General features: G+C 38.4%; 1 protein-coding gene and 1 non-coding gene across 5 annotated transcripts in view; both read left to right on the top strand.

Moving 5' to 3' along the window:
- LOC105489363 (SKI family transcriptional corepressor 2) overlaps nt 1–14,722 on the top strand; it is a 47,889-nt gene that overhangs the window by 10,057 nt on the left and 23,110 nt on the right. For 2 of the 4 annotated variants that reach the window (XM_071085407.1, XM_071085406.1), the window contains 2 exons: nt 12,331–12,396; nt 12,773–12,871. In XM_071085407.1, coding sequence (XP_070941508.1) covers nt 12,331–12,396; nt 12,773–12,871 — 165 coding nt within the window. The remainder of the gene's footprint in view (nt 1–12,330; nt 12,397–12,772; nt 12,872–14,722) is intronic. The other 2 variants (XM_071085408.1, XM_071085409.1) reach the window with 2 other exon arrangements.
- Nucleotides 8,786–8,891, top strand: LOC112427982 (U6 spliceosomal RNA). The gene has a single exon (XR_003019774.2). It is a non-coding gene; the product is annotated as a U6 spliceosomal RNA (small nuclear RNA).

Genomic DNA, 14,722 nt, shown 5'->3' on the forward strand with positions numbered 1-14,722 from the left:
AGTTTAAAAGCAATGTCACGTCTCAGTGGCACTGTCAAGAACTTAATTTGGAAGAATCATTATTTTGTTTTGTTTTATCTTATGTATGACCCCATTTTAAATGAAAGCAAGCCCCCATAAAGCCTAAAGTTGAATAAAATAAGAAAACTTTCATGTAGCAATGGCTGTGTATTTTTTAAATAACATGACCCATTCAGAGGCAGGATGTGAAACCTGCTTTCCATTCACCAATATTAAGACAAGCTTTAATTTAGTGTCACTTGTTAAAATTAGTGCATTGTAATTTACACACATTAGTTTTAAGTTGTTTTTGACTGCCTGCATTTGGAGGTTTTTATCTTGGAGTTGGCTATTGGTAATATTAAAGTTCAAATTATCATATACATGTATTTAACACAAAATAACACATTTAGACAGACATCAAACTTTACTCCAGACCCTGAACTTCATTTATCTATTAGATAAACATCAATCTTCATAAGTCTACTTCTGCTGAACTCTATTTGGGTACAAATTCTTGTAGAAAAAATTTAAATTTTGTAAATATGCTATAAAAGATGGAACATGTGCAGTAGCTTTTCAAGAGGTAACAATGATTCGTACAAAATTAGGGGAAATTTGATGTTTAAAATAGTTTCTATAAATTGAATGAGAAAATCCAAATTTCAGTTTGAAATTTACTTTTAGGAACTTTAATTTCCTACACTGCATTTAACAGCTAGCATTCATAATTTTTTGAAGAAGTTTTCAGTTAACACTTCAACAACCGTGCATACCCATACCTGTAAGCAATCTATTAATAAATATATTTGAAGAAACTAATTCCTTCACAGAGCTGTATTCTCTTCATTTTATGTATAATAGTCTCTATATATTTGTTAAAAGCTGAATTTCTCTCTCTCATCTTCCTCTGATTTGGATGGAATTTGACAACAAATTTCTGGCTTTAAGAGGGGTTTGTTTTCCGCATGCTTATCGAGTCTAGTAAACCCTAACAAGCCATCGGAACCTCAAGAATGATAGCCAAGCAGATAAAAACCATAGAATCTACTGTTGTTTGATATTAAGATGGAAATATAAATGCTAAAAGGAAGTAAGTAAAAGTACAGTCAGGATCGGTGTTCTCATAATTCCACAGTGCCTAGAGCTCAGGGCAGTGCAGTCAATAGTTATATTGGTAATAACACCTAGTGATACTATTGATATATTGCTAGTCCCTACCTCACAATAATTAATTTGATACAGATTCCCAGAGAAACTTGTTCCACATTGATTTTTCTATATCACAGTTTCATTCTCACATTATTCCGGGAAGTATGTAGTAGGAGGTTATACAATCTTATTATCTTGTATTGAATGGGAGACAGGTGAAACATGGAAGGGATAAAAATATATTATCAAAATAAGCAAATTTCAGGTGAAGGCTATATTTTGTTAACTTTACCTTGAAATCTTGGGTCACAAGAACTTCATCCTTATGGGGTTTTTGGCTTAGCATGTGGAAATGTTTTAAACACCAAGAAGTGTTTAAAGGGTTTGGATTGTTGTGGGACTTAACTTGGTGCACCTTCAGCTGTCATTGCTTTTAGAAAATATTAGCTTATGGTCTTCAGATTGAAATACACATTTGGGAAAATCCCAGACTGGGGGCCCAAGTGACCTATGTTTTGGTATTAATGTATTTACTTGTGGTCAGATTCCGAGAATCCATTTATCCGTTTATTTGGCAAAGTGTCAGAAATTCAGATGAGCCAAAGAGATTATGAGCGCTTGTGATTAGCTGCTTTGGAGTGGTAGCAGCCAAATGTTTTATCCAGTATTCTTTACTCATTAATGAAGACATTTTCCCCCATGTAACAGCCGTTATCTACATCATAGCATTCATTTGTTTATTTACTTATTTACTCCACAAATATCTTTGAATGCCTACTGTGTGCTAAGTACTTTCCTAGACTCTGGGAATTCAGAAATATAAATCAACACCAGTCCCTGCCCTCACATTGCTTCCAATCAAGAGGAGGAGACAGATTACTTAAGAAAGCAGTATGAGTACTATGATAGTAGTCTACACAAAAAAAAACTGATAAGATTTATATAACCCTGTGTCCCTTTAGCCAATGTTTAATTCAACCATTATTATTGGAAAATATCAATATTTTAGTTCTATGCTTATATAGCTATAACAAAAAAAGAACGAAATGTCTTTTCAAACTGCCTGATAAGTCAGTATGCAATTTTTGATTTTTATAGGAATTTTTCACTCCCGTGGCAACCATAAATATCGTTAATCAGAAAATCTCTATGACCTTTCTCTGAACAAAGATATAGACCTGTATTTAATTGATCCCTAAAAAAAATTCTGTTTAGCAACAATACTTTGTTCCAGTTGATCTTTTAGTTCATCATTTTAATTAAGTTTAGCCTTTCTTTAATCTTTCAGCCTTATTGGTAACTATTACTTTTCAGTAATTTCAAAGAGATTACATTTTTTTTAAAATTTATTTATTATTATTATACTTTAAGTTGTAGCGTACATGTGCATAACGTGCAGGTTTGTTACATATGTATACTTGTGCCATGTTGGTGTGCTGCACCCATCAACTCGTAAGAGATTACATTTTTAAACGATTTTTTAAAAACCTCCCTGTTAATGGTCATTAACCTTACATACAGCAGATATAATTCTGTATGCTTAGAGGGACCAAACATGAAGTTCTTAAGCAGCCAAAATTACCCAATAGCCAGGAGAACTTTTATCTCTAGATTCTTTAAAATTAGACCCAAGTCAGATAGATAAGGGGAATGGTAGTTTGGTCAAAATATTACCTACTCAAAAATATAAATGACAGTATTTCCACTTGCAATCCCAGAGTAAGGTTTTGCATATCCATTTTGAATAACTTTAGTGAAGTTAAGTGATTTGAAATTGAATGCAGTGGGGTAAGCTGGTAAGACAGCTCAAAGCTATTGCAGGTCAAGGAAATCAGGTAAAGTGGAGTCATCCCCACTTTTCAATCCCCTTCACTGGAGAAACGCCGGTGCCATTGCAGTGCAAGTGCAACTGCATCTTTTTATATGTATAGAAGTTTTAAAATCAATTTGATTTTCACTGGTATGATTCTCTAGTGTACTTAATATGCTATGGACAGATTTCTGAGAATAGTAAGAAGCAATTACACTTCTCATGAATATATAGCGGATGAAGCACTCATTCATTATTCCATTCTATTTTCGAACATGCTTATGATTTTTTTTTAAAAAAAAAGGAAAAAAGAAAATTCTTTAAAGTATGAACTAGTAGATCTGAGTTTTAATTATCTCACTAGGTGACATTAGGTAAACCCTTAAACTATTTTGTGCCTCAGTTAATCTACCTAAAAAATTTGATAAAACCTCCCACCTCTAGTTTTAACTAGCAACATTTAGTTATGTATAATGTATTTTGAAGTCTTTCAATACATGGATTCGAAATTAAATAATTTCCTTATTTCAGATATTTGTTTATTTTTATTTATGAAAGTTTCCTTCTTACTAATGATTGTTAAAAATGCAGAACTCAAGGAGATGGAGAAGGGCAATGAAAAAAATGTCCAGGAAAAAAAATTAAACAGCATTAACTCACAACACCAGTTCTAAAACTCAAGACCTTTCTAAATGAACTCGAGATGCACTAATCAAAGATATTTAATTTACTGATTCCAGATGCAGCGTGTATGCACCTTGCAATAAATTTTGATCATGAATTGTAAAGTTTGCCATAACTCTTAGTTTACTATAATCCCACTGGTATTAGTTAATCTTGCACTTGCTCCTTTTTATTTTTTCACTAATGGAGTTAATATTTAGTTAGTTCATTCTGTAGCATATGCTCTCCAGTGGTATTGATTTTTTTTTTCTTTTCTGTTCTGTGACTTCACTGAAGTGCCAAACGTCACAGGGGAAGTCATTCAGTGTAGAATTTAACAGCAAGAAATTAGAAGTCTATATCCCACTGATAGAAGAGAAAATTATTTAACCTTGCTTTTTATATAATTGATTCTTTAATGCCTTAATGCAAAGTGTTTTTAAAAACCTCTCTATGCCATATGTTGTGCTATATTTTAGTTATTCTTAAATGTGCTATTATACTAACTGTAGATTAATTTTGACCCTATCCAAATTATACCTCTAAGATAGAGTGTCAGAGATAGAGAAAATAAAAAATCCAGAAAATCTCACTTAGAAGCAGATTATAAGACTAAGATCAATTTTAAAATTCAGAGTTTATTTGGGAGTTAAACATGTGTACATGCAGCTTCTGTTCAACAGTGGCCAGGCCCTGTGCCTGCTGTTGAGCAGCAGGAGGACAGAGCCTCAGCCCAGGCTGAAAGGGCAAGAAGGTGCATTGGGAGCAGCATGCGAAGATTGTTTGCAGCTTTGCGTATGCAGGAGATGCCTTCTCTTCTAGGGTGTGCTCCCCTGCAGCAGAACACAGACACTGCTAGCACATGATTCTGCACAAACTATGGAAACATCTGGACTATTGACCGAAATTATACCTTTCTTCATCCAGATGTTAGAGTGCATGTGTATCTCATGTACAGACACAGCCTTAAACCAAAATAATTTTATTTACTAAATTGGCCGGGTGCAGTAGCTCATGCCTGTAATCCCTGCACTTTGGGAGGCCGAGGCAGGTGGATTGCCTGAAGTCAGGAGTTCAAGACAAGCCTGCCCAACATGGTAAAACCGTGTCTCTACTAAAAATACAAAAATTAGCCGGGTATGGTGGTGGCCTCATGTAATCCCAGCTACTCGGGAGGCTGAGGCAGGAGAATCACTTGAATCTGGGAGACAAAGGTTACAGTGAGCCAAGACTGCACCACTGTATTCCAGCCTGTGTGACAAAGCAAGACTCCCTCTCAAAAAAAAAAAAAAAAAAAAAAAAAAAAAAGAAAGAAAGAAAGAAAGAAAGAAAAAGAAAAAAAATTTATTTACTAAATTTACCTGTGAGTGTTCAATTAAATAACACACTTTCTTTCTTTTTTTCTGCAGACTTCCTCTGTGGACAGACATTTTCCTTCTATTTAAAAAAAAAAAATTATCCAAATATTTTTCATCAAGTGTCAACAATAGTACTGGAAGGACATAGAGGCCGTTTCAGTGATAAGCAACTGCTTAGTCCCTGGGGCTACTGGCTGGGGCCATGCTTCTAAGCACTGGTTGCTGGCTCAAGGGAGAATTTAAAAGGGAGACAGGCAAGACAAGGAGTAGGAAACCAAGTAGGGATGAAAAGACTCGGGGCAGCCTGGTGCAGTGGCTCATGCTTATAATCCCAGCACTTTGGAAGAATGAAGCAGGAGGATTCCCTGAGCCCAGGAGTTCGAGACCAGACTGGGCAACATAGGGAGACCTACAAAAAATTTTTAAAAATTAACCTGGCATAGTGGCACAGCCACTCTGGAGGCCGAGGTGGGAGGATCACGTGAGCCCAGAAGGACAGGCTGCAGTAAGCCATGTTCATACCACTGCGCTCCAGCCTGGGCAACAGAGCAAGACCTTGTCTCAAAAAAGAAAGAAAGAAAGAAAATAGTGGGGAGATGAAAGAATGTATTTCCATAGAAGGGATGGGTGAATGCCACATTTTTTACTCTTTATTCAAATGGCAAAAGTTTCATATTGTACCCCATATACATGGTATACTCTATATGTGTGCAGGACACAATATTTAAATGTCTTACTTACTGAATTCAGAGTTCAGCTTGAGAAGAGTGATAACTGTTTAATCAGCTTCTCCTCTCTCATGTCCACCAACAGAACAGGTCACCTGACCATTCATTCGGCTCTTATAGTTAAATGAACTCTAAAAATGTACAATATTTTTGCTGTTGGAGACCACAGAAGACATATATGTTTATTAATATTTTTAGGTCATGGTTAAAATTTAGTGCTGTAGTTTTGTTTGTTCCTTAAAGAAATTTTCAAAATGTCAGATGAGAACAAAACTTATTTTCTATTGGAGCATCACGAATTTCCCCAGTAAACTGAATATATAGTTAGCCTAATTTAGTCAGAATATGCAAATGGATTAAATGTACTTTTCACATATAGGAACAAGTTAGTGCTTTAAAACCCTTCATGACAACTAAGGATTTAGAATAACGTTAGTTAGTATTTCTCTTACAAAGCAGAATGGATTAAAAAGTACAACAAGTATTCGTGGAATATATTTGTACCCCTTCCTAAGGTAGTAGTGATGGGGATTACCTGTAGGGTAGGATCTCTCTGCCCTCAGAAAGTATATTTTCTAGCTGAGGAAGACCAGACTAGGAAGACTTCTAGGAAGACCTAGAACATCAGGTACAAAGGGGCAGAATAAAGGCAATAAGCACTCATAAGTTCAGCCAAGGAAGGGATGAATCAGTAAGATTTGCAGAAGTTGAAAAAGCCTTATGGAAGAAAAACGTCTTAGGCTGGCCAGGTTGCTATTAAAAAAAAAAAAAAGAAAAAGAAATACCATCAACTGGATGGCTTAAACAGCATCTGTTTTTCTCCGTTCTGGATGCTGGGAAGTCCAAGATCAAGGCACTGGCAGATTCAGTGATTGGTGAGGGAGCTCTCTTTCTGGTTCATAAATGGCTATTTTCTTGTTGTGTCCTCACATGGTGGAAAAGTAGGAAGGGAGGTCTCTGGGGTTGCTTTTATAAGGGCACTAATCCCATTCATGAGTGCTCTGCCCTCGTAACCTAATCACATCCCAAAGCCTCCCCCCCCCCACCCTCTAATACCATCACTTTGGGGGTTAGGATTTAAATATGTGAATTTGGGGATAAGGGGGACACAGGCATTCAATCCTTAACGAGAGAAGACTTGGATGGCATTCTGATTTTGGTTGCACAAGGAAGAGAGGAGAGGGCACCTTAGGATGGAGAAATGACGTAAGGCAGATGTAAGCAGCAGATGTGGAAAATAAATGCCTGTTAGGCAATAAAGACAGGATGGGCCGGGTGCAGTGGCTCAGGCCTGTAATTCCAGCATTTTGGGAGGGCGAGATGGATGGATCACATGAGCTCAGGGGTTCAAGACCAGCCTGGGCAACATGGCGAAACCCCGTCTCTACAAAAAAATACAGGAAAAAAGTAGCCAGACATGATGGTGTGCACCTGAAGTCCCAGATACCTGGGAGGCTGAGGTGAGAGGATCACCGGAGCCCAGGAGGTCGAGACTGCAGTGAGCCCGAGCCTGGATTGTGTGAGTGCACTCCAGCCTGGGTGGCAGAGCAAGACCTTGTCTCAAAAAAAAACAAAAAAAAACAAAAAAAAAAAATGGAGACAGGATGGCTCAGCAGCTCAGCAGGTTGAATAAGATTATGGGAGAACCTAGAGACTTTGCAGGGAGAACTTTAGAGTGGAGTCTTTGATGGAGACCATAGGGAGCCATTGCAGGTTCTTGAGCAGAGGCCTGCCATGATATTTAACAGAAAGTAATTATTCTAGTGCCTTGAAAGCTAATGCTATTGAATCTGTTGGCTGTTTTTTGTTGTTGTTGCTGATTTTTTTTTTCTTGTTTGTGTTGTTCATATACTCCATCTCCTCTTCATTTGCTATTTACTGCTCATATCTGCTTCAGTATTTTACTTCTCACACCCACCTTTCTCGTACTTCCAGTTTCTAATAACATGTGAGGGCAGAACCAAGAGTGGGTTGGAACATTCACCTGGAACATGGAACCACTGCTGTTGGAGGACCTTGGAGAGACCAGGAAAGCAGGCTCCTGACATTCCAGGCTCTCTGGTCTCCAGCTGCGTTCAGCAGTGATGTAGTTTCCCTGATATGGCATGATGCTGCCCCCACCCTCCTGGGTGAGCAGGATTCTCAGAAACCACACAGGTCACAATGAACTGGTCCTGCACATGTGCACTTGGAAAGTCCTCATGTAGACACCTTCCTAAGCAGCAGCTTTTTCTTTTCTTCTTCTTTTTTATATTTGAGTCAGGGTCTCACTCTATCACCCAGGCTGGAATGCTGTGGCCAGTGGTGCAGTCATGACTCACCTCAGTCTTGACCTGCAGGGCTCAAGTGATCTTCCCACTCAGAGTAACCGGAATTATAGGAGTGCACTACTATGCCAAGCTAATTTTTGTCTTTTTTATAGAGACAGAGTTTCGCCATGTTGTGCAGGCTGGTCTGAAACTCCTGGGTTCAAGCACTCTCCCTCGGCCTCCCAGAGTGCTGGGATTACAGGTGTGAGCCATAGCCCCAGGCCTTTAGCAGCAGCTTTTAGTCACTTCCATCCACAGGAGACATTTTATGCCCTAGTTACCCGTTACTCTCCAACTTCAAACCAGTTTTTTTCTATAGTCTTAGACATGTTTGAGGCCAGGCTTCCAAGAAACATGCTTCTTCCGTGTATAATTTTCTCTCCTAGAACTCTACACTGTTAGAATCGCTATGCTTCCCCCGACTCCCGCCCCTCCCTCCCCCTTTTTTTTCCCTGAGATGGAGCCTTGCTCTGTCACCCAAGCTAGAATGCAGTGGCGTGATCTCGGTTCACTGCAATCTCTGCCTCCTGGGTTCAAGAGATTCTCCTGCCTCAGGCTCCCAAGTAGCTGAGAATACAGGCGCCCACCACCATGCCCGGCTAGTGTTTGTATTTTTAGTACAGAAGGGGTTGCACCACGTTGGCCAGGCTGGTCTTGACTCCTGACATTAGGTGATCCACCCGCCTCAGCCTCCCAGAGTGCTGGGATTATAGACATGAGCCACCGCATCCAGCTCACCAACCCCATTTTTAAAAGAGGAATCCAGTACTCACTTTGGCAGCACATATACTAAAATTGGAACAATACAGAGAAGATTAGCATGGCCCCTGTGCAAGGATGACAACAAATTTCTGAAGTAGTCCATATTTAAAAACAAAAGGGGTGAGAGGAATATAGGGGAAAAAAAGTAAGCACTTTAATTTAGGGATGTTTCCAAACCCATTCATTAATTCTGAGAAAGTAAAATGTAGCCAACCTGATGGAATTTTTATAAAAATTGGAAGCTCACTGTCAACTAAATCACATTTATTTAATCTAGTATTAGACTGCCTTTTTTTTTTAACCAGATGGAAACCATTAGCAGCAATAGTGAACAAATCTATCCAGGCTCCCAGAGGTCATTTTTAACCACCATTAACAATCTGGTTTTCACAGATTAGTAATATATGAAAGGCAACAGTCCAGTAAAAGATATACAAAAGGCAGAAGAAGCTTCTGTGCTTCTTATTTACCTAACATTTAGCCATTTTAAAAACCCTTTGTAAGTGGGGCATTCGAATCCTCTAAGCTCAAAATTGGCAGATTTTACCCGGAAGATGCAGCAAAATATCTGTTTGAAATAGATGCCGATGCAAAGTGTTAATAAAACCTCTACAAAGCTGATGAAAAGACAAGCTTTTTATTAACATCATCAGTAGATTTGCCTGTGGTTAATATAGTCTCCATTTACTAGCTGCTTGTTTAGTGGTTTCATACCAATGTAAAGCTACTAATTATGAAATAGGAAAGAAATGCATTTTACATATCACATTTTAATTTTTAAATTCAACTATCTAATTGAAACATAATATAAGATAAACAGTCCACAAAATATACTAAAGAGTCAAAAGGAATCTGGTCTATAATTTGATAAGACTATGGTTTCTAGAATTGCCTATTCAGGAATAAAGATCTCATTTAAATCATGCTTTGAGTGGTTGAGAAAGTTGTAGAATAGTAGTGTCATTAGGCCCTGCAGATAAACACAGAGATACATACATGCCTCTTTCTTCTCTTGTTCAGAGTCAATATTGTATGCCAGTATTTTTGAAATACACCTTTAAGTGGTTAACTGAAACTGCACATAATATGCATGTATCTTCATTTCAAAATACTGTTTTTCTTGGTTTACACATTAATGATTTGTTATCAACCTTCATGTTACTCTTGTTTTAGATAATAGTGTTTTTCTAGGAATTGCATTGAGGTCTATATTTAAAATGCTTCACAGATATTTCCTCTCTATTTTCTTTTTATATGGAGAAGAAAGCCAAGGTATCAAGGTTCAAGAGTACATCTGAACCTATAGAGAGGTCATGTCCAAGATGAGAATGAGGATGTAGAAATCTAATCTGGATATTAGGGAAGATGCTTGCTACTCAGGAACTGAGGGATGCCAAGGATATTATTAGGCTCCTTCCCCTAATGGTGAATATGTTCTGAAATATTTGCATATATTTTCACAGATGTATTTACCTACACACACACACACATTCACAAACACACACAAACGTACTCCCCACAGTCATCAAGTAAAATGCACTTGAATTGCCATTGATAATATCATGTTGAAAATTTTCCTGTCTGTCCATGATACTGTTATAGTTCACCACTTCAGGGAGAAATTTTGTTTCCCTCTTTGCAGAAAGTTTTACCTCGGCAAAGAAATCTCCCTGTACTTCTACAAGTGCCCAGGGCCATTACATTTTGTTTTTTGCTGAGGGAACTAAATAGTAAGGAGATCTTTGATGAATTCTGGCCCACGCTGTAATTTAGAATTTACACTCTTGGGGTCCTTTTCAGAAACAACTACAAACCCTTTATTGAGTGCTTATTGTATGTTCAGCACTGTGCTAAGCAATGGCCATACCTAGCCCCTGCCCCCAAGTAACACATGGCCCACTGAGTGAGGAAGGGGAGTAAGGAGACAGCACCATGCCTGAGGCCTGTGCGAGGAACTCTGGGGACAGAGAGGAGGGATGGGGGGAAAGGGAGGGGGATCCATGAAGCCTCAGAGCCCCTTTGTTTGTTCTACCAAACCTCTTCAGACAGAAATGAAAAGCTTGATTAAATTATGTGAGTCTTGAGGATAGCAGGTTGAATTTTTTAAAAATTCTGGTTGCCTGAATGATTGGATTCTGGTTTATTTAGACTGGATTTGTAGACTCAATTCATCACTGTGGATAGAGACATTTTCTGAACTTGCCATCCTAGTTAGCACGTAAGCTAAATAGGAATAACGATCTAACCTTTATTCACAATATAGTTTTCTTTGGTCAAGGAAGAGCAGTGAAGAGATACCAGCAAGCAAGTAACTGTTCACAAACTAATATAAGTTAACTTATTTTGTCTAAGTTGATTTTTAATTTTTTTTACTTTTTATTTTATTTATTTATTTTTAAATTTTGAGACAGGGTCACCCAGGCTGGAGTGCAGTAGTGCAATCACAGCTCACTACAGCCTCAATTTCCTGGGCTCAAGTGATCCTCCCGCCTCAGCCTCCCAAGTTGCTGGAACTACAGGCACACACTACCACATTCAGCTGATTTTTCTATTTTTGTAGGGACAAGGTTTTGCCATGTTACCCAGGTTGGTCTTGAACTCCTGGCCTCAAGCAATCCTCCCGCCTCAGCCTCCCAATTACAGACATGAGCCACTGCACCTAGCCTTAAGTTGATTTTTTTTTTTTTTTTTTTTTTTTTGAGACAGAGCTTCACTCTTGTTGCCTAGGCTGGAGTGCAATGGCACGATCTCAACTCACTGCAACCTCTGCCTCCCAGGTTCAAGCGATTCTTCTGCCTCAGCCTCTTGAGTAGCTGGGATTACAGGCATGCACCACCACGCCCGGCTAATTTTGTATGTTAGTAGAGATGGGGTTTCTCCATGTTGGTCAGGCTGGTCTTGAACTCCTGACCTCAGGTGATCTGCCCACCTCGGCCTCCCAAAGTGCTGGGATTACAGGCGTGAGCCACCGCGCCCCACCCAAGTTGTTTTTTTTAAAAAAAAAACGAAACAAAACTATCAATTATTAGGAAACCCCTCCAGGTTTATCAATCACAGCTCAAAGTCTCCTCCCACTTCTTTTTCTGTGTCCCAAATTTTGATGGCCCAAGAAGGCTAGGCCACTGCCTCTAGTCTTGAGAACCTTTCTATTCAAATCAAGCTTCCTCCCTTCAAGGACAAGTGGGACTCCAATCAGATTTCTACCAGAAATCTTGACTATCCAGACTCCTCTTTTGCCCATTCTAGAAATTTCCTTCCTTGTAAAGGATGGATAGCAGTAGGGGGCTGGAGAGGGAACAACTTCAAGAATCTGCTTTTCTGGAGCTGCCATCACAGGCGGGGCAGGCTCTGCTCTCCTTTTCTGCACCTCCCCTCCATGTTTCAGGAGATTGTGTGTGAGTAAATGAGGACAACATTTGGTTATGAGGACTTCCAATTTCAGGTTATATTAAATAAACTGTTTTGCAGATACTAAAAGAAAATGTAAAGGAAAACTTACAGAACTAGCCTACACAAAACTAATAATATTTTTTCTCCTTTTTTAAAAGGTGAACACACACAAGAAACTAATTCACCTCATTCACTCAAAAAGGATGTAGAAAATATGGGGAAAGGTAAATGAAAGTTTCAATTCTGTAGAACTTCTCTTAGCTTTAAACGACTGTGGAGATAATAGGAGGATATTTTTGTCCTACACCATATTTTTAGCTTGACAAGCAACATATGAATAATATATGGACCATTGGGTGGATATAATTGAGATTAATGCATACGTATCAATCAATACATGACACTGTAATATAATACTTTAAAATAATATATTACATTGATTTATATTCATGGATTTCTGCACAAAATCTATCCTATGTCTATGCAACACTTTTTAAACTGGTAAATATTTTGTCTTATAATAATAAACTGCCATATATAACAGTTCTCTGGAGAGTTATTTGTAAAGATTAGTAAAATGACTCTTCTTTTTTTTATTAGAAGAACTTCAGAAGGTTTTATTTGAACAAATAGATTTACGGAGACGACTGGAACAAGAATTCCAGGTGTTAAAAGGAAACACGTCTTTTCCAGTATTCAGTAAGAAATCACTTTTATTTCATTGTATTTATGATAATTGATTACGTTTCTATTATTAGGCTTAAGAATGTAATTCTAAGTGTTAAGTGATTGTGCAAAACACACACAGTCTTCCCATGGTCTGCCTAAATATTCATAAATTTTAGTTTTATTTAGGCTTTGAATTGACTCACAGATAGAATTTCTTTTTTGTTTGTTTGTTTTGTTTTGTTTTGTTTTTGAGACGGAGTGTCGCTCTGTCGCCCAGGCTGGAGGGCAGTGGCTGGATCTCAGCTCACTGCAAGCTCTGCCTCCCGGGTTTAGGCCATTCTCCTGCCTCAGCCTCCCGAGTAGCTGGGACTACAGGCGCCTGCCACCACACCCGGCTAGTTTTTTGTATTTTTTTAGAGACGGGGTTTCACCGTGTTAGCCAGGATGGTCTCGATCTCCTGACCTCGTGATCCGCCCGTCTTGGCCTCCCAAAGTGCTGGGATTACAGGCTTGAGCCACCGCGCCTGGCAGAATTTCTTACAAGAACCTTTTGGTATTTATGTATGGATATACGTGTATCTGTATGTGTATGTTGTGCATACTTTAAAATGTGTGTAAATATATAATTAAATATGGAAATATATTTAAATATTTAGATAGATTTAGATTATAGATTTTAAAACAAAAGAACTACTCAGATATTTACATCCTCTAAAGTAGGGGAAACAAGAAAAAGTTAACTTTCATTCTCAGATTGTTCTGGATAGCATTCCTGATGCTTGAGATATGTATAAATATGAAAATCTAAACTTTAACAGTTCAGTGTACACAAATCTATTTTATTAAATGAAATTGGTATAATTTTAGTAGTTTTAGATTCCCTATCCATATTTAATGTTAAAATTCCATTCTGAACTTAGAGGCAGGAGATATTGTAGCCTAAAAACTGTTGGTTCTACTCCCAGAGTCTTGGAATTTTCTAAAACTTTATAGTAGGTGTCCAGATTTTTAAAATTCACCTGACCTGGTCTGGGTCACATCTGGACAAATACACCACAGTAGTGTTTTTCAAGCTTTCTGGAGTTTGATTTAGTCATCTTCCCCTCTCCAGAGAAAGGAAAGTGGGAAAATAGTATGCAAACTTTTTTTTTTTTCTTTTTGAGATGGAGTCTCGCTCTGTCACCCAGGCTGGAGTGCAGTGGCACAATCTCGGCTCACTGCAACCTCTGCTGCCTGGGTTCAAGCAATTCTCCTGTCTCAGCCTCCCGAGTAGCTGGGATTACAGGCACACACCACCACACCTGGCTAATTTTTGTATTTTCAGTAGAGGTAGGGTTTCACCATATTGGTCAGGCTAGTGTCGAACTCCTGAACTCAGGTGATCCACCTGCCTCAGCCTCCCAAAGTGCTGGGATTACAGGCATAAGCCACTGTGCCTGGCCTGCAAACTTATTTTTCTAATTATATATTTAAAATTAATTTTTTCCAGGGCACTTTTTTAGAATGTCAGCATGCTTCTTGTTATTAACCCAGAAATCACAAAACTCAAGTTGGCAATTCCTGTGCCAGATGATTCCTGTAGCAGCACCTGGAAGATTTTTAAATAATTGTGATAATTCCAATAATGTCAGCCTGAAGGTCTTCATTCATTAGGGCTTCCTAAATGTAATCATTGGCACAACTGAATGACATACTTAGGTAGCATTTTTGAATAGCACCAGGTTCCTGCTAACATGTCAAACTGAATTTGACCAGAACATTTAAAAGTGAGGATTCAAAATGTAGAGGTAATTGCATGATGGAAGAGAATGCTGACCACAAGGAATGGGAGGGTCTGCAAAGTGTGTCCTCTCTGCATACTCCAAAGGAGGTTGGAGCTCA

This window comes from Macaca nemestrina, chromosome 19 (assembly GCF_043159975.1).
Source record: "Macaca nemestrina isolate mMacNem1 chromosome 19, mMacNem.hap1, whole genome shotgun sequence".
NCBI classification, from domain to species: domain Eukaryota; kingdom Metazoa; phylum Chordata; class Mammalia; order Primates; family Cercopithecidae; genus Macaca; species Macaca nemestrina.